Source organism: Coregonus clupeaformis, chromosome 10 (genome assembly GCF_020615455.1).
Source record: "Coregonus clupeaformis isolate EN_2021a chromosome 10, ASM2061545v1, whole genome shotgun sequence".
NCBI lineage: Eukaryota > Metazoa > Chordata > Actinopteri > Salmoniformes > Salmonidae > Coregonus > Coregonus clupeaformis.
The window spans coordinates 48419025-48443765 of NC_059201.1; the positions used below are offsets into that span (position 1 = coordinate 48419025).

At 42.3% G+C, this 24741-nt stretch overlaps 1 protein-coding gene and 1 long non-coding RNA gene across 2 annotated transcripts; both read left to right on the forward strand.

Moving 5' to 3' along the window:
* Positions 1-775: 775 nt before the first annotated feature.
* On the forward strand, positions 776-11256 carry LOC121575467. Its single transcript, XR_006002332.1, has 2 exons — positions 776-1045; positions 11148-11256. It is a non-coding gene; the product is annotated as an uncharacterized LOC121575467 (long non-coding RNA).
* A 2675-nt stretch (positions 11257-13931) lies between these two features.
* On the forward strand, positions 13932-18179 carry LOC121575436 (filamin-binding LIM protein 1). The gene is made up of 8 exons (XM_041888554.2): positions 13932-14069; positions 14817-15214; positions 15421-15578; positions 16463-16562; positions 16724-16893; positions 16979-17157; positions 17304-17424; positions 17680-18179. The coding sequence occupies exons 2-8, from the start codon at positions 14821-14823 to the stop codon at positions 17791-17793; spliced, it is 1236 nt and encodes a 411-aa protein (XP_041744488.2). The 5' UTR covers positions 13932-14069; positions 14817-14820; the 3' UTR covers positions 17794-18179.
* Positions 18180-24741: the final 6562 nt, after the last annotated feature.

Consider the following 24741-nt stretch of genomic DNA (forward strand, 5'->3'; position numbering starts at 1 on the left):
CTGGATTCACCTGGTCAGTCTATGTCATGTTAAAAGCATGAAAAGTTCCTAATGTTTTGTACATTCACTGTATGTTACTTGACTTGATTTAAAAAACTTGATCTATCTCAGGTTGATTTTGTAGACACTGCAAATTGCTGGACAGTGATGTTGAAGGATGATATGTAAGATGAGGCTCACTCCATGCCTAAGCCTTATGGTCAAAAGTCAAACTGTGCACAAGAAGGCCCATTTTTCATGAAACAAGATTACGTTTGGTCAGATCACCAAGTCCATGTAATATGTGCTTTTTAGTCTGGGTTAGTGACCTGGATAATATTGAGCCTACAGTTTTACTGATATGTTTGTCTTTTCCATGCAATGTGTGAAAATAAAAATGCCTAAAGAAAAATAACTTGAACTAACTGAAGTACATATGTATAATTGTTGTATTAAGCCTTTTGAATTGCTATTCTAGATCTTTATACTTTTTAACATTGTTACAGACCCTACTGAAGGCACAGGTGAGTAGCCCAGCCTAATTTCTGATCATTCATTTCTTAAAAGCATTACGCTCCAATGTAATCAGTCAGATTCCCTTGATTCAATTTCAAGCAATCATCTCTATATTTAGGTACAGTGCTTTTGATCATAGTTTAATAGTCAAGCCTATCTATAACAGTTATTTATTTGCAACCCTTTTTGATCAGTTAACGGATAGGCCTACTCAGACAGACGGGGGCACACGTCGTCAGACCACTATCATACGACCTTTGAAATTTCAACATGGAGAAAATGAAGGCAACATGACAATTATCGGAAGGGTGTCGTGTTGAGGAGGAAAGGATATTAATTCACACTACTTGGTCTTCTTACTGCCTATCTAATCAATGACAATATCACTGTACATTTTGGGATAGACATTTCTAGCATGAGATAATAAACAAATACTTGTGAGGATCGTGAGAGTCAGAAAAAAACAGGAAAAAGTCTCCCTCAAACTGGATACTGCAGATCCCGGTATGGCTAGCATTTGACTCCAACCCTGTTGATTGTGTTTTGCAAGGTGAGTCGTTCAGCCTGGTCTCATAGACTAGACGTAACATAGTAAATGTCAATCCGGAACACTGAAATGAGTATGATATGTTACGTTTGTGATGGTTACATAAGACAGAACATTACTTTGAAGGCAAAAACAAAACGAGGGTGGTTGGTCGGCTGACAAGCGAGGACTTAGATATGGTAATTTTCACGTTTTCATAAATTATTAGAATGTTTGGGAATTACGTATACTAAGGCATTTGTGAAAATTCTATAGCAATATAGTGGGAAAGCGGCCATGCGTTTGGACAATTAATAGACACTGCAGATAATAAAACCTAATAAAAACATCTGTCTCGTCCAGGACCGGAGTCTACGCAGACCAGTGCACCATAGCTAATCAGAGCCACAATAGGCCTTTATGCAAACAAGCCATTTGCCATACAGGCCTGCAATCATTCACTTTGAATTGGACTGTGTGTTTACAGGCAGTTGCAACAGCATGACTTTAGATCATTAGAACGCATTCGCCAAAAGCCACCTGAATTGATTTCTGCAAATATGTCAATACCACGGGAGTCCTCTTACATTTGGGAACTTTACAGTCGTATTGATCAAACAACCATGAAAAGGTAGGCTCTCTCCCTCAGTTATGCACATCAACAACAACAGCAAGATCAACAACTAATGCTAGCCATAGCAAGATGAGCCAAAATCTGACGAATGAACATTAGATAAACCCTCTCAAACTGTTTCAGCTAGTTGGCCGTCAAAATTGTAACCTACTCCTCCTTCTGCAGCTTGCCTGCAACCAAGCACACAAGCTACAGTAACTGGCTAAAGTTGTCTAGATTGCTAGCTAGCTACAGTGAGGGAAAAAAGTATTTGATCCCCTGCTGATTTTGTACGTTTGCCCACTGACAAAGACATGATCAGTCTATAATTTTAATGGTAGGTTTATTTGAACAGTGAGAGACAGAATAACAACAAAAAAATCCAGAAAAACGCATGTCAAAAATGTTATAAATTGATTTGCATTTTAATGAGGGAAATAAGTATTTGACCCCTCTGCAAAACATGACTTAGTACTTGGTGGCAAAACCCTTGTTGGCAATCACAGAGGTCAGACATTTCTTGTAGTTGGCCACCAGGTTTGCACACATCTCAGGAAGGATTTTGTCCCACTCCTCTTTGCAGATCTTCTCCAAGTCATTAAGGTTTCGAGGCTGACGTTTGGCAACTCGAACGTTCAGCTCCCTCCACAGATTTTCTATGGGATTAAGGTCTGGAGACTGGCTAGGCCACTCCAGGACCTTAATGTGCTTCTTCTTGAGCCACTCCTTTGTTGCCTTGGCCGGGTGTTTTGGGTCATTGTCATGCTGGAATACCCATCCACGACACATTTTCAATGCCCTGGCTGAGGGAAGGAGGTTCTCACCCAAGATTTGAGGGTACATGGCCCCGTCCCTCGTCCCTTTGATGCGGTGAAGTTGTCCTGTCCCCTTAGCAGAAAAACACCCCCAAAGCATAATGTTTCCATCTCCATGTTTGACGGTGGGGATGGTGTTCTTGGGGTCATAGGCAGCATTCCTCCTCCTCCAAACACGGCGAGTTGAGTTGATGCCAAAGAGCTCAATTTTGGTCTCATCTGACCACAACACTTTCACCCAGTTCTCCTCTGAATCATTCAGATGTTCATTGGCAAACTTCAGACGGGCATGTATATGTTCTTTCTTGAGCAGGGGGACCTTGCGGGCGCTGCAGGATTTCAGTCCTTCATTGCGTAGTGTGTTACCAATTGTTTTCTTGGTACTATGGTCCCAGCTGCCTTGAGATCATTGACAAGATTCTCTGGGCTGATTCCTCACCGTTCTCATGATCATTGCAACTCCACGAGGTGAGATCTTGCATGGAGCACCAGGCCGAGGGAGAGTGACAGTTATTTTGTGTTTCTTCCATTTGCGAATAATCGCACCAACTGTTGTCACCTTCTCACCAAGCTGCTTGGCGATGGTCTTGAAGCCCATTCCAGCCTTGTGTAGGTCTACAATCTTGTCCCTGACATCCTTGGGAGCTCTTTGGTCTTGGCCATGGTGGAGAGTTTGGAATCTGATTGATTGATTGCTTCTGTGGACAGGTGTCTTTTATACAGGTAACAAGCTGAGATTAGGAGCACTCCCTTTAAGAGTGTGCTCCTAATCTCAGCTCCTTACCTGTATAAAAGACACCTGGGAGCCAGACATCTTTCTGATTGAGAGGGGGTCACATACTTATTTCCCTCATTAAAATGCAAATCAATTTATAACATTTTTGACATGCGTTTTTCTGGATTTTTTTGTTGTTATTCTGTCTCTCACTGTTCAAATAAACCTACCATTAAATTTATAGACTGATCATTTCTTTGTCAGTGGGCAAACGTACAAAATCAGCAGGGGATCAAATACTTTTTTCCCACACTGTACTTCTAGACACAAATGAGAGAACACCTCACTCTGACCATTTTACTCGCACTAGCAGAGCTGGTTAGCTAGGCTGTATACATGTTATCTAGACCGTTCGTGACAAACTATTACTTTTTTGCCTACGTTTACTGACACCGGTCATATTCAGCTGGTGTTGCACGTTCGAAAATTCATCCGTTATTCTGTGCTCTGTCACACTCAGATGAGAGTGCTCTGAAATCGGAGTAGATAGCCAGAGTGGATTTGCGAACACGAGATATGCTAACTGTATAACAGTCGTTCAAGTTCTTGCTCGCTAACTAAATTACACCTGCATTTCTAGCTGTGTATAGACACCGAAAAACGATATAAGGGGAAAAAGTCGGTCACTCACCTACTACTCCAATGACATGGCATGACATCCTCCTAGAAGCCTAACTAGCTAACTTTAGGCTCCGTATTTTTAGCTTGCTACATAAATAGATACACTAGCCTATTAGCCACGTTATGACTGACTTGTGATCATTGCCCTTGCTGGTTTGATTGTATTGACATTCCCAGCCTTCGTTATATTCGTCTGTTTTACACTTGCAAACCCAGTGTAAAATGAATTAGAGTTCTGGACAGATTAGGAAAGGATGTTGAATCACTATTATTCCTTGTTTGTCATAATAACTAAGATTCAATGGTGGTTATTGGCAGGGGCGGCCTGTTCAATAGGGCGATATGGGCGACGCACTGCCAAACGGGAAAAGGAAGGGATTTTTTTTCTAATCAATTATATCACGGCAACAGTAGTTATCAGTGTTGTAATCTATACGTCTGATCTGCCACAGTGCCACACTGCCACTAAATGTCGAATCAGGCTAAAGTCGTGCTTCAAATGGCTCCCCCCCCTTTTGGGGCGATTTCAGTCAGGTTGAAAATCGCCCAGAAGTCTCTCATAGCCTCTAATGTAAAATCTATTTTTTTCAAATTTCAGAGCCTTCAATACAATCTCTATGGGTGTCTGAGGGCTTGCACTTACGCGCTTTCGTCATACGTAACGTAACGTAACCATGAACGTAACTGAGAAAAGAGCGGATTGTGTCTTTGAAAGAAGTTCCTTTTTGTCGGCGAACAAATGAAGATAAATTGGCAACGAAACAATTAGGACCTCCCAGACCAAATTTAATAATTCAACAGGTTTCTACTAAAGGCGGAAAGTCCTACACCCGAGGATTTTCCAAAAATTGGTACTGAACGGAAAAATAACATTGCCACTCAACTTGATGAGGGATACAGGCTAGCTGTCCGCCGCCACAACGATGAGGTTAGTGTTGATAATCACAAGTTTACTGGAGAACTGAGACCAAGTAGAGACTTTGGACAGGGTGGATATGGTATAATAAAGGCAGTTTATTCAGAGGTAAAGATATCTGGAATCGCGTGCACGGACCCGTTCGTCAAACTCTTAGGGAGCTATAAATTAAGCCCCATTACTTACCATATCAGATAAGAGAAATTGCTGCAGCTACATATATTTTACATCCTGGCCCTACATAGTTCACTATTTGCATCACTTACCAAAATATTACATGTGGTCATATATGCTTGGAAAGTGGAGATGCCATAGAACGTCAAAAAAGTAAACATTGCTGGAGACACATTGCCGTTTTGGAGAAGACATCGCGTTTGCTAGCGAAGAGATTTGTTGTGGCAAATGAACTTGGGCTGGGAATTGCCAGGAACCTCACGATAAGATATATGCATCAGCATTGCGAGTCTCATGATTCTATACGTATTGCGATTCGATACTGTCAATACAGTATATCGTAAAGTATCACTATGTAACTCGATTTCTTTCACCCCAATCCCTCAAATTAACGGTAAATAACTGAATTGTTTGCCCCACATTTAGCTAAGATGATTAGCTAGCCAGCTAAAATGTTTTATTTAGTTAGCAGTCGCATCTACAATAGTTTACTGTCAATAACATGTCTCCAAAAATGACGTGGTGTCTCCAATTGTGTTGACATTTTTACAATTGCGATGCGCATCCATGAGTATCCACTTTCTGTAGCTCAGCTGGTAGAGCATGGCGCTTGTAACGCCAAGGTAGTGGGTTCGATCCCGGGACCACCCATACACAAAAATGTATGCACGCATGACTGTAAGTCGCTTTGGATAAAAGCGTCTGCTAAATGGCATATTATTATTATTATTATCTGAAGAGAGCCCCGAAACATTGTGTGCAGACATTTTATGCAATAAATGAAGTAGGTTGAATCTAGTAGTTCTGATCTTCTGATTGGTCCTGATGAGTTGGGCGAGGTCCCCTCCAGGCTACTGTCACTGTTGCATTGGCTCTGAGTCGGGTTCTCTGTCTTCAAATGTTCAGCCTAAGAGAGGGGATTTGTGTGTGTGTGTGTGTGTGTGTGTTTAACAGTGATGATGTGTGTGTGTGTGTGTGTGTGTGTGTGTGTGTTTTAACAGTGATGATGTGTGTGTGTGTGTGTTTGTGTGTGTGTGTGTGTGTCCTCAGAGCAAGAACTCGTGAGTTGGAAGAACTGAGAGGCCTATGGCGTGGGTGTTGTCCTTGGCCACCTGCTGACAAGGCTGACAAGATAGGACCCTTTTGTCCATTGTTATTGGATAGGAACAGAACTTATAACCAGCTCCTGACCTAAATAGATCTTAGCACAACATTTTACTCAACATATCATATTCCATATTCACTATAACAAATATATTTACTACGACATTAGCAAGAACCGCCACATCCTCAGCCGGCTAATCCAGTGTGTGAAGTTTTGCGGAGTGTTTGAGTTAGCTTTGCGAGGCAAAGATGAAACTGAGGGCTCCACCAACCCTGGTAAGCCAACACTTTTGAGATCAGTCAATAAATGCTTCTGGTATTGACTTATATGCTGCCCCTGTCTTCATGTTGTTGCTGGACATATCTTTTTTTAAATGTGTGTAGGTCACCTAAATCATCAGAAAAATTGCCCCCCCTGAGAATTTTTTCAGGAGCCGCCACTGGTTATTGGTGAGAATGGAGAGGAGCTTTAGCCGAGGGATTGGGATGGTGTGACAGGGAGGGCATCAGACACTTCTCTGAGGTGTGCATGGGGCCTCCACTCATCCCATTTCAGTCTCTCGGTGCACTCTCCTCAAGTAGACCCCCACTAGCCACAATACTTTAATTTAATTTATAAAGTAATACAAACCGACCACAGTACTTAAGTGGCAGCCTTTCTTCAATGTATGTATGATGACATACTCCACTGTTTTTGTTTTGGTGCATTGGGAGAGGAGTTGGAGCTTAGTATGTTTTTGTGTGTTTAAAAAAAATGTATTTGGTTAAATGTGTGCTCAGTCCACATGCCCACACATTCTAAATATGCAATGTATAAAATAACTATACTGAACATGCAACCATTTAAAAGATTTTACTGAGTTTTGTATTTGTATTTATTATGGATCCCCATTAGCTGCTGCCAAGGCGGTCCAGCATAATTAAGGCAGTTATACATTTTAAAAACATTACAATACATAACAGATTTCACAATATATTAAGTGTGTGCCCTCAGGCCTCTACTCTACTACCACATATCTATAACACAAAATCCATGTGTACATGTGTGTATAGTACGTATGTTATCGTGTGTTTGTATGCATGTGTCTATGTTTGTGTTGCTTCACAGTCCCCACTGTTCCATAAGGTGTATTCTTATCTGTTTTTTAAATCAAATGTTACTGCTGGCATGAGTTACTTGATGTGGAAAAGAGTTCCATGTAGTCATGGCTCTATGTAGTACTGTGCGCCTCCCATAGTCTGTTCTTGACTTGGGGACAGTGAAGAGACCTCTGGTGGCATGTCTTGTGGGGTATGCATGGGTGTCCGAGCTGTGTGCCAGTAGTTCAAATAGACAGCTCGGTGCATTCAACATGTCAATACCTCTCACAAATACAAGTAGTGATGAAGTCAGTCTCTCCTCCACTTTGAGCCAGGAGAGATTGACATGCATATTATTAATGTTAGCTCTCTGTGTACATCCAAGGGCCAGCCGTGCTGCCCTGTTCTGAGCCAATTGCAATTTTCCTAAGTCCCTCTTTGTGGCACCTGACCACACGACTGAACAGTAGTCCAGGTGCGACAAAACTAGGGCCTGTAGGACCTGCCTTGTTGATACTGCTGTTAAGAATGCAGAGCAGCGCTTTATTATAGACAGACTTCTCCCCATTCTAGCTACTGTTGTATCAATATGTTTTGACCATGACAATTTACAATCCAGGGTTACTCCAAGCAATTTAGTCTCCTCAACTTGCTCAATTTCCACATTATTCATTACATGTTTTAGTTGAGATTTAGGGTTTAGTAAATTATTTGTCCAAAATACAATGCTTTTAGTTTTTGAAGTATTTAGGACTAATTTATTCCTTGCCACCCGTTCTGAAACTAACTGCAGCTCTTTGTTAAGTGTTGCTGTCATTTCAGTTGCTGTGGTAGCTGACATGTATAGTGTTGAGTCATCCGCATACATAGACACACTGGCTTTACTCAAAGCCAGTGGCATGTCGTTAGTAAAGATTGAAAAAGGTAAGGGGCCTAGACAGCTGCCCTGGGGAATTCCTGATTCTACCTGGATTTTGTTGGAGAGGCTTCCATTAAAGAACACCCTCTGTGTTCTGTTAGACAGGTAACTCTTTATCCACAATATAGCAGGGGGTGTAAAGCATAACACATACGTTTTTCCAGCAACAGACTATGATCGATAATGTCAAAAGCCGCACTGAAGTCTAACAAAACAGCCCCCACAATCTTTTTATCATCAATTTCTCTCAGCCAATCATCATTTGTGCCAGTGCTGTGCTTGTTGAATGTCCTTCCCTATAAGCGTGCTGAAAGTCTGTTGTCTATTTGTTTACTGTAAAATAGCATTTTATCTGGTCAAACACCATTTTTCCAAAAGTTTACTAAGTGTAGGGTAACAGGCTAATTGGTCGGCTATTTGAGGGGGGGCTTTACTATTCTTAGGTAGGTGTAGCGGATGATTTTGGACGGAGTCAGGTGCAGGAGGGTAAATCACAGAATATATGGTTTATTCAGGAACACAGCAGTACGCAGCAATGCGTAAAACACTCCAGTGCGGTAAATACGGCGCACTGGAGAAAAACAAGGCACAGGGGTGAATATCCCGGCGATACAAAATGCAAAGTAGCTCCACCGAGCTAGAGTCACCTCCACAATAACTAATCACACACAAAGACAGGGGGGCAGGGGGAACACGTATACAGGTACTAATGAGGGGATATGAACCAGGTGTGTGTAATAAACAAGACAAAACAAATGGAATGATGAGATGAGGAGCGACAGTGTCTAGAAGGCCGGTGACGACGAATGCCGAAGCCTGCCCGAACAAGGAGGGGAGGCAGCTTCGGAGGAAGTCGTGACATTAGGTTAATAACTTTTGCTTCCCTCCAGGCCTGAGGGCACACACTTTCTAGTAGGCTTAAATTGAAGATATGGCAAATATGAGTGGCAATATCATCCGCTATTATCCTCAGTAATTTTCCATCCAAGTTGTCAGACCTCGGTGGCTTGTCATTGTTGATCAACAATAATCATTTTTTCACCTCTTCCACACTTACTTTACGGAATTCAAAATCAAAATGTTTGTCTTTCATAATTTGGTCAGATATACTTGCATTTGTAGTGTCAGCATTTGTTGCTGGCATGTCATGCCTAAGTTTGCTAATCTTGCCAATGAAAAAGTAATTAAAGTAGTTGGCAATATCAGTGGGTTTTGTGATGAATGAGCCATCTGATTCAATGAATGATGGAGCGGAGTTTGCCTTTTTGCCCAAGATTTCATTTAAGGTGCTCCAAAGCTTTTTACTATCATTCTTCATGTCATTTATCTTTGTTTCATAGTGTAGTTTCTTCTTCTTTTTATTCAGTTTAGTCACATGATTTCTCAATTTGCATTACGTTTGCCAATCGGTTGTACAGCCAGACCTATTTGCCATCTCTTCTGCCTCATGCCTCTCAACCATACCATTTTTCAATTCCTCATCAATCCACAGGGAATTTGATGATTTCATTCCTGTACTGTTTGTAACTACCCTGGTAGGTTGATTGGTAACCTGAACCAGGTTGCAGGCAACAGTTACAGTTTGAAGCTTTCTCTTGAGTGGGCAGCCTGATGAAAGACAGTCAATATTTAAATCACCCAGAAAGTATACAGTTCATATAAGGAAATCAGTCAATTGAAATAAATAAATTAGGCCCTAATGTATGGATTTCACAACTGGGAATACAGATATGCATCTGTTGGTCACAGATACCTTTTTTTTTTAAAGGTAGAGGTGTGGATCAGAAAACCACTCAGTATCTGGTGTGACCACCATTTGCCTTATGCAGCGTTACACATCTCCTTCACATAGAGTTGATCAGGCTGTTGATTGTGGCCTGTGGAATGTTGTCCCACTCCTCTTCAATGGCTGTGCAAAGTTGCTGGATATTGGTAGAAACTGGAACACGATGTCGTCCACATAGATCCAGAGCATCCCAAACATGCTCAATGGGTGACATGTCTGGTGAGTATGCAGGCCATGGAAGAACTGGGACATTTTCTTCCAGGAATTGTGTACAGATCCTTGCGACATGGGGCCGTGCATTATTATGCTGATACATGAGGTGATGGCGGAGGATGAATGGCACGACAATGGGCCTCAGGATCTCCTCACGGTATCGCTGTGCATTCAAATTGCCATTGATAAATTGCATTTGTGTTCGTTTTCCAAAGCTTATCCCTGCCCATACCATAACCCCACCGCCACCATGGGGCACGCTGTTCACAATGTTGACATTAGCAAACCGCTCGCCTACTCGACGCCATACACATGGTCTGCGATTGAAGCCGGTTGGACGTAATGCCAAATTCTATAAAACAACATTGGAGGCAGCTTATTGTAGAGAAATTAACATTCAAATTTTGGCAACAGCTCTGGTTGACATTCCTGCAGTCAGCATGCCAACTGCATGCTCCCTCAAAACTGTGGCATTGTTGACACATTTTAGAGTGGACTTTTATTGTTCCCAGCACAAGGTACACCTGTGTAATGATCATGCTGTTTAATCAGCTTCTTGATATGCCACACCTGTAAGGTGGATGGATTATCTTGGCAAAGGAGAAATGCTCACTAACAGGGATGTAAACAAATTTGTGCACCACATTTTTGAGAAATACGTTTTTTTGTGCATATGTAAAATGTCTGGGGTCTTTTATTTCAGCTCATGAAACATGGGACCAACACCTTACATGTTGCATTTATATTTTTGTTCAGTGTGTGTCTATACATGTAGCTTCTCGTCTGTCATAACTTTGTCCCAGAAGACTAAATACAGCGGTGCTCACAATATTTTTTTATAAATCAATAGAATGAATGTATCAATAATCTAGTGTAGTTGGCATCAGTTAAGTTCTCTTTCATTTCTGCTGCTCTCACAGAGCGAGGATGTTTAGGGACTAAAGAGAACATGCAATAGTTCTAAAGCAGGGGAAAGCTTCTTCCTGTGCAACATTTTCAAATGACGTTTTCAAATGACAATTTCAGTTTAACATATTGTATGGCACTGACTGTTGTGATTGCATGATAATAGTATTCAGTTTCCTCATGACAGCCTCTATTGTTCTTTAGGAGGAAGCAGAAGAAGACATTCACAAGCAGATCTGTCCGGCATTCCAGAAGCCTGTCATCAGACAGCGACACACAGAAAGACTATCAGGCTTCAGAATACCACAACACAGACCAATCACTGTTTCACTCTACCTCAGACAAACAACTCCTACCTCAAATACAGCCATCTACTGGCCTGTCTCACTCAGTGATACTGTTGAAATCCAATAATGTCCCCATTTACATAGACATGTTAAGCTTTGATGTTATGTTGTCATGTACACACCATTTCTGTCATAAATCATATCAACATTAAAATGTTTACTGTTTATAACCTTGTTTGGACCAGTGAAGGGACCTAACCCTGCTTACACATTTACATTTTAGTCATTTAGCAGACGCTCTTATCCAGAGCGACTTACAGTTAGTGAGTGCATACATTATTTTTTTATTTTTTTATTTTATATACTGGCCCCCCGTGGGAATCGAACCCACAACCCTGGCGTTGCAAACGCCATGCTCTACCAACTGAGCTACATCCCTACCGGCCATTCCCTCCCCTACCCTGGACGACGCTGGGCCAATTGTGCGCCGACCCATGGGTCTCCCGGTCGCGGCCGGCTACAACAGAGCCTGGATTCGAACCAGGATCTCTAGTGGCACAGCTAGCACTGCACTGGGGACTGATGTTTCTTTACTCTCTCTTCTATTTGATTATTAACCAGTCTATTACCATAGTGACAAGGGTGTGGTTGCTAGAGCCACAGATATACAGTTTGTTCCCTGGCTACGTGACTTATGTTATTACATAACTTTGCAGTAGATTTGTGGCGTAGCTAGGTATTGTACGCTATTTAGCTTTACCAGATGTCCTGACCATTCAAAATATAACAATTGTGTGTGTGTTGTCTGTGTGCAGGTCCACCTATGGTGATCATTTCTATTATTTAAGAAGGGTGGTAATACAGTGAGAGAAGGTGGGTGAATAAAGAGTTAGCAATTCAGTGGACGGTAAAATGGGGGGATGATTAAAAGGAGACGAAGAGCAGAGGGAGAGGTGTGTGGTAACTGTTGTCTGCACTGGGTGTACCTTGTCCCTTTAAAAACCTGTCATCAGCACAATCAGTTGCACAACCCTAGGACATTTACATTTTAGTCATTTAGCAGACGCCCTTGTCTAGGGCCACTTGCAGTCAAACTGGAAGTACAGACATGCTTCTTGCTTTATCAACTAAGCGAAAAAGAGAAATTAGACCATATTTGGTTTATGATGCCAGGGCTATGGCTAGGGTTTGAAATAGTTGCAGATAGAACCAGATTAGAGTTGAGAACAGGGTTTTAGATATAGGCCACAGAAGGGTTTCTACTGAATCAACTGAAAAGCCATTTATTTCATGGGATGTAACATTTTGTGCTGTTTTCCTACAATGGCCATCTCTCCTTACCCATAAATATGTGTTGCGTTGTCAGTTCCCCCCTTTTCTGCATCTGGGTTTCTGGGTTCATGAAGAAGGGGGACTATGGGGGAGGGGCCTAGATTTTAGGGGCTGATGTCATCACTGAGCATGCTCCCTCTTGCAGCTGTGACATCACCGCAGCGCAGCATTCCATTCTTCAGACACTGGAACAACACAGAACCCCTGACCCAGCTCCCCCTCTAGCAGCTCCCCTCTCTCTCTCTCTCTCTCTCTCTCTCTCTCTCTCTCTCTCTCTCTCTCTCTCTCTCTCTCTCTCTCTCTCTCTCTCTCTCAAGCCACTTCTCTCCATTTCACCCCTCTCTCTCTCCGTTCTCTCGTTTCTCTCTCACATCATCTGCACTGGGCCTGTGCCTTTCTTTCTTCCTCACTTCTGTTGTCAAGCCCCCTATCTTTTCTTAATCTTTCAACGTTCAGGCTTTTTTCTTCTCTAGCACAAGCTTCTCTCTGGCTGGAATGAGGGTGCAGGCTGCACAAGGTTACGCTCCACTCAACGGCAAAATATTTGCTGATAGAGCTGATAAAGGCAGACTCAGGAGGGGAGAGCTTATACAATAACAGACCTGATTTATAACTCTCAGACATCCTGCAATCTCTCTCTTTCTCTTTCTCTCTGTCCATACCATTTCATTGTTGCTATGATTCATTGCACTGTAATGTGTTTGTTCATTTACTGCTGCTATTAGTCCCAACACTGATTGAGAAGGGGTTTTGAATCTAACTTTAGTAAGAAGTAGACTTGTACTTTCTTTAACCCTCAGCATTCGGTATTGGAAAAAAGTCATACATTCTTGTTGATTTACAGCAATGCATTAGAGACCAATAGTTAGTCAAGGCTAAATGAGAGAGCAAGAGTGAGTGATAGAACTGAGTGGGGGATGGGAGGAGAAGAATGAGGGGGAAGAAAATAAAGAGAAGGCAGACTCAATGAGGGAGGTAGGGAAAATAGAACTGTCAGAACAATAAGGGCAAACAGAGAAAGAGGGGAGCTGGAAAAGGCAGGTACAGTCACATCCTGCTAGATTTCAAAAGATAAAGAGGGGGGCCAGCGTGTACTCTGTGATACTGTACGTGCTGTGCACATTACTAATGTGTGTGTATGAGTATGCATCAGTGTTGAGTGTGTGAGTTTGTGCATGACTATGCATAGCCTGTGCGCAAGACTGTTTGTCTGAATGTGTCATGCTTTTTTCTGCACTTTGTTAGTGATTAACTGTTCACCTTTTACGGTTGGGAAAGTGTTGTTGTCATTCAGCAGGAAAGGAAGGAGGAGGGGGAGAGGGAGGGAGAGAGAGGGAGGGAGGTACAGGAGGAAAAGGAGTGGCTTTCTGTAGATAGCTGTCCTTTCTGCCAGAGCTCACCCTCTCAGTGGCGGCTTAGGAGTGACAATAGAGGAGCAGATCGGGAGTGCCAAGACACAGAGAGGGAAAGATAAAGAGGGAGACTACAGAGCTCATTTTTCACTCAGGTACGTAACGGCACAGTAGAAGATCAGATTTGATACAGAGAGGAATGAGGTTTTAGTTTTGCACTGTTACACTTAGGCCATTATTAGGGGTCTCATTTCAAAGTAGTTAGGCCGCAGAGAGGATGTGAGGCTTTGTGCTAGTGTGTGTGTGTGTGTGCGTGTGTACTCATTTGTGTGTGTATTTTTGACTGTTTAGGTATGTTTTTCATGCATGAGCTCAGCACACTGTATGTATAAATATTTTAGAAATGTTTCTGTACATTTACTATACTGCATGAGGGAGTGAAGCAGGTATGTGGTGTTTAAATGTGTAGGTTATGTCAACTGGTGTAAAAAGTTATTTTGGCACAGTTGACATAGAGAGTGTATACCAATAAATCTTTATGAAATGGAAGTTCAAGAGGTGACAATGCGAAGCTATTTCTTTCTGGTGGGCTAAACATTCTGTGCCATAACACAGATCAGGCATATGTACTGTACGTTCATGTATAAGTGTATGGGTGAGTGTTGAAATGGTAGGGATAACTAGGCATTCAAAAGACACCTCCCACAGGAATTTAGCACCATCGGGCCTCAGTGTGTTCAATAGTCTCTACTGTATGCCTAGCTTGTCCCTGACATGTGCTAGTTACAGTGGGAAGTTATATCAGCTTATCGTAATATAGCAATCAAGTAAGTACTGTGTTGTTTAGTGTGTTTCATGTTGTACCTGACGGTCTGTTGTGCATTGCATTATGTGTGTTCCAGCATCATGGCGTCGGCTGCTCCACAGAAGAGGATGGTATCCTCCGTCTTCATCACACTGACGTCCCCTTACAGAGCCACCGTCACGCAGCACCAACACACACGCACACACAACGCCACCGCCAATGACATGCCACATGCAGCCACGCGGGTTAGCCCAGGGGACAGCAGCACCCGTAATCCCAGTGTCAGTGACACACAGCATGGCTCCATACGCAGGCGAGAGAGGACTCCGTCTGAGTCCCAGGGCAGTGCACAGAATGGGGACCAGAGCTCCACACCTTCCCTGGCCAGACCCTCAGAACCCAGAACTCCATCCAGCCCAGTGACCCCTGACCTCACCCTGGGTCCGGGATACACGCAGCAGCAGACAGATACCGCAGCATACAAGGGTCCTGGGGGTAATGAGGAGCAGTCAATACATTCATTACAAAATCTGTAATTTTGCTGTGAAGAAATCTAGATATTACAATTTACATGTTACAGTATTGTTATGAATGATAACAAAATACATATATAAATAACATGTTGACAGACAGGGTTGTGATGTTGACGACAGTGCTATTATTGCCATACTCATCAATACAGGAACCTATTTTCCTCACAGAGCTCCTTCCTCCACCTCCCCCTCCCCCTGTGTCTGTGGATACTGAACTGACTGAGGATCTTGCACCTCTCCTGCCTCCTCCACCCGTACAGGAGCCCCCAACTGCCTCCATCCTCCAACCTGTGTCTCCAGACAGACCAACAGTGTCTGAACAACCGGTAAGATTGACTTTATATTCTACATCCCATGCCATGTTATTGCTAGCCCTGGCATGATGACCATAGAAGTTGGCAAGACAGTACAAACTGATGTGGGACCAGGCTATATTATTGCCATGTTTAGATTTCTTCTGACAATACTATAGAACAGCTCCACTTATATTTCTCACGAGACCTCTTATCTTGACCATTTTGTTGAAATGTTCAATAATGTCTTAGCAGGCAATGATACTGAGAGGTGCCAATTGCTGTGTGCAGAGACTCTGTAGTGTGCATGAAATCCATTGAGGAGACTTCAAGGATACATCTGTAATACAGATTAGTGGGGGGAAACACAGCTGTCTTTTGGATACAGTGGATGGCACAGCACAAATCACATTAGCACCCGTTTCTACAGCACTTCTACATGATCTTTCGCAAAAAAAAAAGAAAGAAACAGGACTGTTGATCCCTCTCAGGGAAACATGACCCTCCCTGTCACCCCATTATTCCGTTCTCTGTTCTCCAACTCTCAGTCAAAAACACAGACCAATAAAGATGCCTAAACGGAGAGAGCAGGACTATTGGGTACATGGACTGTTGTTCCCCTTTCTCTTGGGCACTGGGGAGTTTATATATTTTTGCTGAGACACTCTCAGTGTGTGAGACTGTGGCCCCTTTCTCCATTACCATGAACTGTAGCCCTCTCTAAGTTTGGACAAAAAAACAACAAAATGCTCTAATTTTGAGACAGAGAAAACAGAGAGAAAAGAGTGTATTGACTTTACTTTAAAATGGCACTGTTGACGAAGGCTGAAGACTAGCATGTCTGTGTGCCAAACAAAATGATTAGTCACACAAGTGAAGAATCTTTGACTTAATCCCCTTTTTTTTTAAACCCACAGAGCACTGCATTGAATAGACAGCCAGAGCAAAGAACACCATCTAGTGGGGGGGGACAGAAGGAACCGTCCCAGGAGCAGCTAGAGACGGTGGAGACCAAGGGTAAGGTGAAACTGTATCTGCCACCTTTTAGAAATGTCACCCGGGCATGGCACTTTTCACATTTCACAGTTATGATATCAGGGGTCGAATTACCCCCATAACAAATCAGGGACACCACATAATAATTTGAATATTAAATGTATTAAATGCTTTCTTCGTAGAGGTGTGTGGCTTTTGCCGTAAGCCTGTGGCCCTGAGTGAAACTGCCATAGAGGCTCTGAACAGGACGTACCACGCCAGTTGCTTCCAGTGCAGACAGTGCCATATCCCTCTGGCCGGTAAACTGTACTACAACAAGGCAGGAATACCACTCTGTGAGGACTGCTACCAGGTATAAACAACCTCCTGAGGAGGAATAGTACATGTAGTAGAGATTGACTTCAGATGATGATGATAAACTACTCTCTTTCCTTCAGGCCAGTTTGGAACTTTGCTGGGCGTGTGGGGAAGTTATCAAAGACCATGTAATCCGTGCACTGGAAAGAGCTTACCACCCACCTTGCTTTGTCTGTGCAACATGCAGCCAACCAATTGGAGAGCAGAGATTTGCTCAGGGAGAGGTTGGGGAAGTGTATTGCCTCCAGGATTACTATAGGTACACACACAGCTACACAAATCTCCATCTTCTGTTCTGACAAACTCATGTAACATGATTACCTGATGATGAGAGCTACTAAATGGGCGTGATGTTGATGGTAATAATAATGAAATACTGTGCTGTATCCGATTTGTGCGTTGAAGGAAATATGCTCCGCAGTGTAGTGCCTGCCAGCAGCTGATCATTCCAAGAGAGGATGGCACGGACAGCTACACCGTGGAGTGCCTGGGACGCTCCTTCCACGAGGACTGCTATCGCTGTGAGGTACAGTACATGAACAAGAGAAAGGCTCTTTATATGACAGTGTGATATGTGTGTTTTCTATATTTGCATGCCGATCTCAATCAGCTAAATAATTACTGGGGATTGGGTCCTTCACAATTAGTTCAAACATCAAGAATAGAATAACGTTAGACTAGAATAGAATAACTTTATTTTTCCCAGAGGAAACTTCAGCTGTGGCATCTGTGTGGCATCTGCATCTCACAACCTTTTCCGTTTTATACACCCTGTCTTCAGGTCTGCAGTACCCAGCTCTCCCCAGAGCCAAACAACCATGGCTGCCATCCACTGGATGGGAGGGTGCTGTGTAAGTCTTGTCACCTGACCATGGTTCAGTCTGCCCAGCTCTAATACTGAACTCAGAACCAGGGCCCGTATTCAGGGTTGGAGAGTAACTGATTACATGTATCTGATTACAAAAAAACTTTACCTGTAACCAGCTACATTACCAGCAAAAATATTGTAATCACATTACAGATACTTTTGAAAACGTACTTCTTGGATTACTTTGTGAAATGATGACACCTTTTTTTTTCTCAATGACATTTAATTCAGCATTGAAAAAAGGTGTCCATTTAAGTTTGCTCCACCTGAGTGAGTCTGAACACAAGTCAGAGTATGATGACACACCAAATGTTTGAAGGATCCTTCTTGTCTTCTTTAATGCCTCTTAAGGGGAAAGTAATCCAAAAGTAATCAGATTACATTACTGAGTTTGGGTAATCCAAAAATTATGTTACTGATTGTAATTTTGGACAGGTAACTAACTAGTAACTCTAACCTAACGAATTACATTTAGAAAGTACCCAACCCTGCCCGTATTCATTAAGCATCTCAGAAAAGGAGTGACAAATCTAGGATCAGTTTTGCCTTTTAGATCGTAATGAATAAGATTGTATGGAAAGGGCAGACCTGATCCTAGATCAGCATTCCTTCTCTGAGACACTTTATGAATACGGGCCCAGGAACCAGGATGGGACTGAGCCAGAGCTGATCCAATCAGCACAGACATCCAACTGTGCAATGGAGCAAATGGAGAGGCAGGCTGAAAGTCAACAGAGTGGGTCCTGATTGGATTGTAAAGGAGAAATATCTATGAAACTGGGAGAGAAGACAAGCCTTCCTAGTTCTGCATCATGGGAATAAGTCGTTGGACTTAGAATGTAACAAACTTTCTTAATCACACAGCATTTAGAAATTATTTGCAATTATTGTTTACGTAGCAAGACATGTTTATCAATTGCCTCCTATACTTCTTTCATAATTTGATACTTTTGCACTCTTTTTTCTACCCACACTAGTAAATGCACCAAAGATATTTATTCAACATACATTTTCAAGTATTTTGTGGTATGCATTCTTTGAACATTATGTAGTGCTCAGTGCTGTATGTTCATTCTCAATATATCCTTTCATATGAGAAAATAAACTAATATATTATACCGTTTTGTGCTTTGTTTTTTTTGCTTTCCTTGCCCTCTCCATGTTGGCAATCTTTTTTGAGACATGCATGTTCTTTGTATGGCTTGCATGCATCATTTCCTCAAGGAACACAGTGAACATATTAACTAATTAAAGAAACAAATGCATTATAGGATATATGCAAGGAAAATGACCTATGCAAGGGGAATAAAACCAGGGGCTGTATAGTTCTGAGAAAATAAACCATGATGGGGGTGGACATGGTGTTATGCAATTTCAGAGCACAATCGACGTGCCATTAAAACCTTCCGAAATTATTTTGGCCTACAAAGATGCCGTGGTCAATGACTTACGTAATCAACACCCTTTAGAACAGAATATTCAACAAAGCCATGATACAAATAGGCTCTTTGATTTAGGAAGAATTACGTGTATCCTGTCAATGCACGTACATAATACATGCAGGCAAAGTTTGCCATGCCTTGTCAGCACAGGGTTGCCTTGGAATAAGCCATTTTGGGAGAATCACAGATCACCTCAGACAACATACTAACCGAATGGCTTCACGATTCATTACAACCTCAGAGCCTGTATAGATGTGTTTCATAATGAAAGTGTATAAGAGGTCATACAATAAGTTTTGTAGTGATTCCTATGTTGATGGTGTAAATAATATTTTCTGTTCTGTGGTGTAATGAGGAACAACCAGACCCTGCACTTTTATGAAATTGCTTTTTCCAGTTACTAATAAGCATGCACCCATTAGGAAAATGACTGTCAAAACGGTTAAATCCCCGTGGATTGATGAAGAATTGAACAATTGTATGGTTGAGAGGGATGAGGCAAAAGGGATGGCAAATAAGTCTGGCTGCACAACCAATTGGCAAACCTACTGCAAATTGAGAAATCATGTGACTAAACTGAATAAAGAAGAATAAATTATAATATGAAACAAAGATAAATGATATAAAGAATTATAATAAAAAGCTTTGGAGCAGTTTAAATTAATTATGGGCAAAAAACATATTTCATTCAATCAGATGGCCCATTCATCACAAAACCCACTGATATTGCCAATTACTTTAATTACTTTTTAATTGGCAAGATTAGCAAATTCACGCATGACATGCCAGCAACAAACGCTGACACTACACATCCAAGTATAACTGATCAAATTATGAAAGACAAGCGTTGTAATTTTGAATTCCGTATAGTGAGTGTGGAAGAGGTGAAAAAATTATTGTTGTCTATCAACAATGACAAGCCACCGGGGTGTGACAACTTGGATGGAAAATTACTGAGGATAATAGCAGACGATATTGCCATTCCTATTTGCCATATCTTCAATCTAAACCTACAAGAAAGTCATTCTGTTACCCAAGTATAGTAAAGCCCCCTTTACTGGCTCAAATAGCCGACCAATCAGCCTGTTACGAACCCTTAGTCAACTTTTGGAAAAATGTGTGTTTGACCAGATACAATGCTATTTTACTGTAAACAAATTTCAGCACGCCTTTAGGGAAAGACATTCAACAAGCACTTACACAAATGACTGATGATTGGCTGAGAGAAATTTATGATAAAAAAGATTATGGTAGCTGTTTTGTTAACTTCAGTGCGGCGTTTAACATCATTGATCAGACTTCAGTGCGGCTTTTGACATTATCGATCATAGTCTGCTGCTGGAAAAACATATGTTCCACAGTGTGTCTATGAATGCGGATGACTCAACACTACACGTCAGCTACCACAGTGAGTGAAATCACTGAAACACTTAACAAAGAGTTGCAGTTAGTTTCAGAATGGGTGGCAAGGAATAAGTCAGTCCTAAATATTTTTTTTTTTAAAAGCATTGTATTTGAGACAAATCATTCACTAAACCATAAACCTCAACTAAATCTGGTAATGAATAATGCGGAAATTGAGCAAAATGAGATGACTAAACTGATCTGTGTAACCCTGGGTTGTAAACCGTCATGGTCAAAACATGTTGATACAACAGTAGCTAAGTCTGTCCATAATAAAGCGCTGCTCTGCCTTACTAACAATACTATCATCAAGGCAGGTCCTACAGGCCCTAGTTTTGTCGTACCTGGACTACTGTTCAGTCATGTGGTCAGGTGCCACAAAGAGGGACCTCTGAAAATTACAATTGGCTCAGAACAGGGCAGCATGGCAGGCCCATAAATGTACACGGAGAGCTAACATTAATAATATGCATGTAAATCTCCCATGGCTGTTGCCGCTTGCTACAGACCCCCCTCAGCCCCCAGCTGTGCCCTGGACACCATATGTGAATTGATTGCCCCCCATCTATCCTCAGAGTTCGTACTGCTTGGTGACCTAAACTGGGATATGCTTAACACCCCGGCCATCCTACAATCCAAACTAGATGCCCTCAATCTCACACAAATTATCAAGGAACCTACCAGGTACAACCCTAAATCCGTAAACATGGGCATCCTCATAGATATCATCCTGACTAATTTACCCTCTAAATACACCTCCGCTGTCTTCAACCAGGATCTCAGCGATCACTGCCTTATTGCCTGCATCCGTAACGGGTCCGCGGTCAAACGACCACCCCTCATCATTGTCAAACGCTCCCTAAAACACTTTAGCGAGCAGGCCTTCCTAATTGACCTGGCCCAGGTATCCTGGATGGATATCGATCTCATTCCGTCAGTAGAGGATGCCTGGTTGTTCTTTAAAAGTGCTTTCCTCTCAATCTTAAATAAGCATGCCCCATTCAAAAAATTCAGAACTAAGAACAGATGTAGCCCCTGGTTCTCCTCAGACTTGACTGCCCTTGACCAGCACAAAAACATCCTGTGGCGTACTGCATTAGCATCGAATAGCCCCCGCGATATGCAACTTTTCAGGGAAGTTAGGAACCAATATACACAAGCAGTTAGGAAAGCAAAGGCTAGCTTTTTCAAACAGAAATGTGCATCCTGTAGCACTAACTCCAAAAAGTTTTGGGACACTGTAAAGTCCATGGAGAATAAGAGCACCTCCTCCCAGCTGCCCACTGCACTGAGGCTAGGAAACACTATCACCACCGATAAATCTACAATAATCGAGAATTTAAACAAGCATTTCGCTACGGCTGGCCATGCTTTCCACCTGGCTACCACTACCCCGGCCACCAGCTCTGCACCCTCCGCTGCAACTTGCCCATGCCCCCCCGCTTCTCCTTCACAAAAATTCAGACAGCTGATGTTCTGAAAGAGCTGCAAAATCTGGACCCCTACAAATCATCTGGGCTAGACAATCTGGACCCTTTCTTTCTAAAAATAGCCGCCGAAATTGTCGCAACCCCTATTACTAGCCTGTTCAACTTCTCTTTTGTAACGTCTGAGAACCCCAGAGATTGGAAAGCTGCCGCGGTCATCTCCCTCTCCAAACTGTTACTGACCTATATCCATCCTGCCCTGCCTTTCGAATGTTTTTGAAAGCGAAGTTAACAAACAGATCACCGACCATTTCGAATCACACCGTACCTTCTCCGCTATGCAATCCGGTTTCCGAGCTGGTCATGGGTGCACCTCAGCCACGCTCAAGGTCCTAAACGATATTATAACCGCGATCGATAATAGACAGTACTGTGCAGCCGTCTTCATCGACCTGGCCAAGGCTTTCGACTCTGTCAACCACTGCATTCTTATTGGCAGACTAAATAGCCTTGGTTTCTCAAATGACTGCTCTTAAACACTAGTAAAACTAAATGCATGCTCTTCAATCGAACGCTGCTGGCACCCGCCCACCCGACTAGAATCACTACCCAGGCTTACCTGGTTAAAAAAATATATAAAATAAAAATGGCTCAAAGTGGAGGAGAGATTGACTTCATCGCTACCTTTGTGAAACATCACAGTACAGTTGAGAAATATATGGCAAGTAGAAATCCAATATGGATGGTGTTAAGAGATAGATGGGAGGGGTTGAATGGAGCTGAAGGTTGGGACTAATAACAATTAATAACAACAAAATAACTAATGTAAAACATACTGTGTCCATAATAAGTATATAGGTTGAGAACTTTTGTGAAAGAGCACAGTTTGGGGAATATGGCATGTAGAGGCAAACCGGATGGACATCATGAAAATGATCGGAGAGGTTGAGGGTAGAGGAAGTTCAGGAGTAAAAACAAACAAAATAGAATTATTGTAAAATTGACTGTGTCCATAAAATGTATATAGTATGTATAAGCTGGAAGTAGAGGCCTAGGCGTTGTTGTTCACTAGTTTACTCCAATTAGGGGAGGGGTGGTGGGGTTGGAAAGTAATAAAGGAAAATAAATTTTAAAAAAGGGTATGTATATACAGTGGGGAAAAAAAGTATTTAGTCAGCCACCAATTGTGCAAGTTCTCCCACTTAAAAAGATGAGAGAGGCCTGTAATTGTCATCATAGGTACACGTCAACTATGACAGACAAAATGAGAAAAAAAAATCCAGAAAATCACATTGTAGGATTTTTTATGAATTTATTTGCAAATTATGGTGGAAAATAAGTATTTGGTCAATAACAAAAGTTTCTCAATACTTTGTTATATACCCTTTGTTGGCAATGACACAGGTCAAACGTTTTCTGTAAGTCTTCACAAGGTTTTCACACACTGTTGCTGGTATTTTGGCCCATTCCTCCATGCAGATCTCCTCTAGAGCAGTGATGTTTTGGGGCTGTCGCTGGGCAAAACGGACTTTCAACTCCCTCCAAAGATTTTCTATGGGGTTGAGATCTGGAGACTGGCTAGGCCACTCCAGGACCTTGAAATGCTTCTTACGAAGCCACTCCTTCATTGCCCGGGCGGTGTGTTTGGGATCATTGTCATGCTGAAAGACCCAGCCACATTTCATCTTCAATGCCCTTGCTGATGGAAGGAGGTTTTCACTCAAAATCTCACGATACATGGCCCCATTCATTCTTTCCTTTACACGGATCAGTCGTCCTGGTCCCTTAGCAGAAAAACAGCCCCAAAGCATGATGTTTCCACCCCCATGCTTCACAGTAGATATGGTGTTCTTTGGATGCAACTCAGCATTCTTTGTCCTCCAAACACGACAGGTTGAGTTTTTACCAAAAAGTTCTATTTTGGTTTCATCTGACCATATGACATTCTCCCAATCCTCTTCTGGATCATCCAAATGCACTCTAGCAAACTTCAGACGGGCCTGGACATGTACTGGCTTAAGCAGGGGGACACGTCTGGCACTGCAGGATATGAGTCCCTGGCGGCGTAGTGTGTTACTGATGGTAGGCTTTGTTACTTTGGTCCCAGCTCTCTGCAGGTCATTCACTAGGTCCCCCGCGTGGTTCTGGGATTTTTGCTCACAGTTCTTGTGATCATTTTGACCCCACGGGGTGAGATCTTGCGTGGAGCCCCAGATCGAGGGAGATTATCAGTGGTCTTGTATGTCTTCCATTTCCTAATAATTGCTCCCACTGTTGATTTCTTCAAACCAAGCTGCTTACCTATTGCAGATTCAGTCTTCCCAGCCTGGTGCAGGTCTACAATTCTGTTTCTGGTGTCCTTTGACAGCTCTTTGGTCTTGGCCATAGTGGAGTTTGGAGTGTGACTGTTTGAGGTTGTGGACAGGTGTCTTTTATACTGATAACAAGTTCAAACAGGTGCCATTAATACAGGTAACGAGATGGAGGACAGAGGAGCCTCTTAAAGAAGAAGTTACAGGTCTGTGAGAGCCAGAAATCTTGGTTGTTTGTAGGTGACCAAATACTTATTTTCCACCATAATTTGCAAATAAATTCATTAAAAATCCTACAATGTGATTTTCAGGATTTTTTTTTCTCAATTTGTCTGTCATAGGTGACGTGTACCTATGATGAAAATTACAGGCCTCTCTCATCTTTTTAAG

Bases quoted from the DNA above. Each gene is read 5' to 3' on its own strand.
- LOC121575436 (XM_041888554.2), top strand. From the start codon at position 14,821: ATGGCGTCGGCTGCTCCACAGAAGAGGATGGTATCCTCCGTCTTCATC. The intron at 15,579-16,462 runs GTAAGATTGACT...TTAAACCCACAG, and splicing joins CAACAGTGTCTGAACAACCG to AGCACTGCATTGAATAGACA. The intron at 16,563-16,723 runs GTAAGGTGAAAC...CTTTCTTCGTAG, and splicing joins AGAGACGGTGGAGACCAAGG to AGGTGTGTGGCTTTTGCCGT.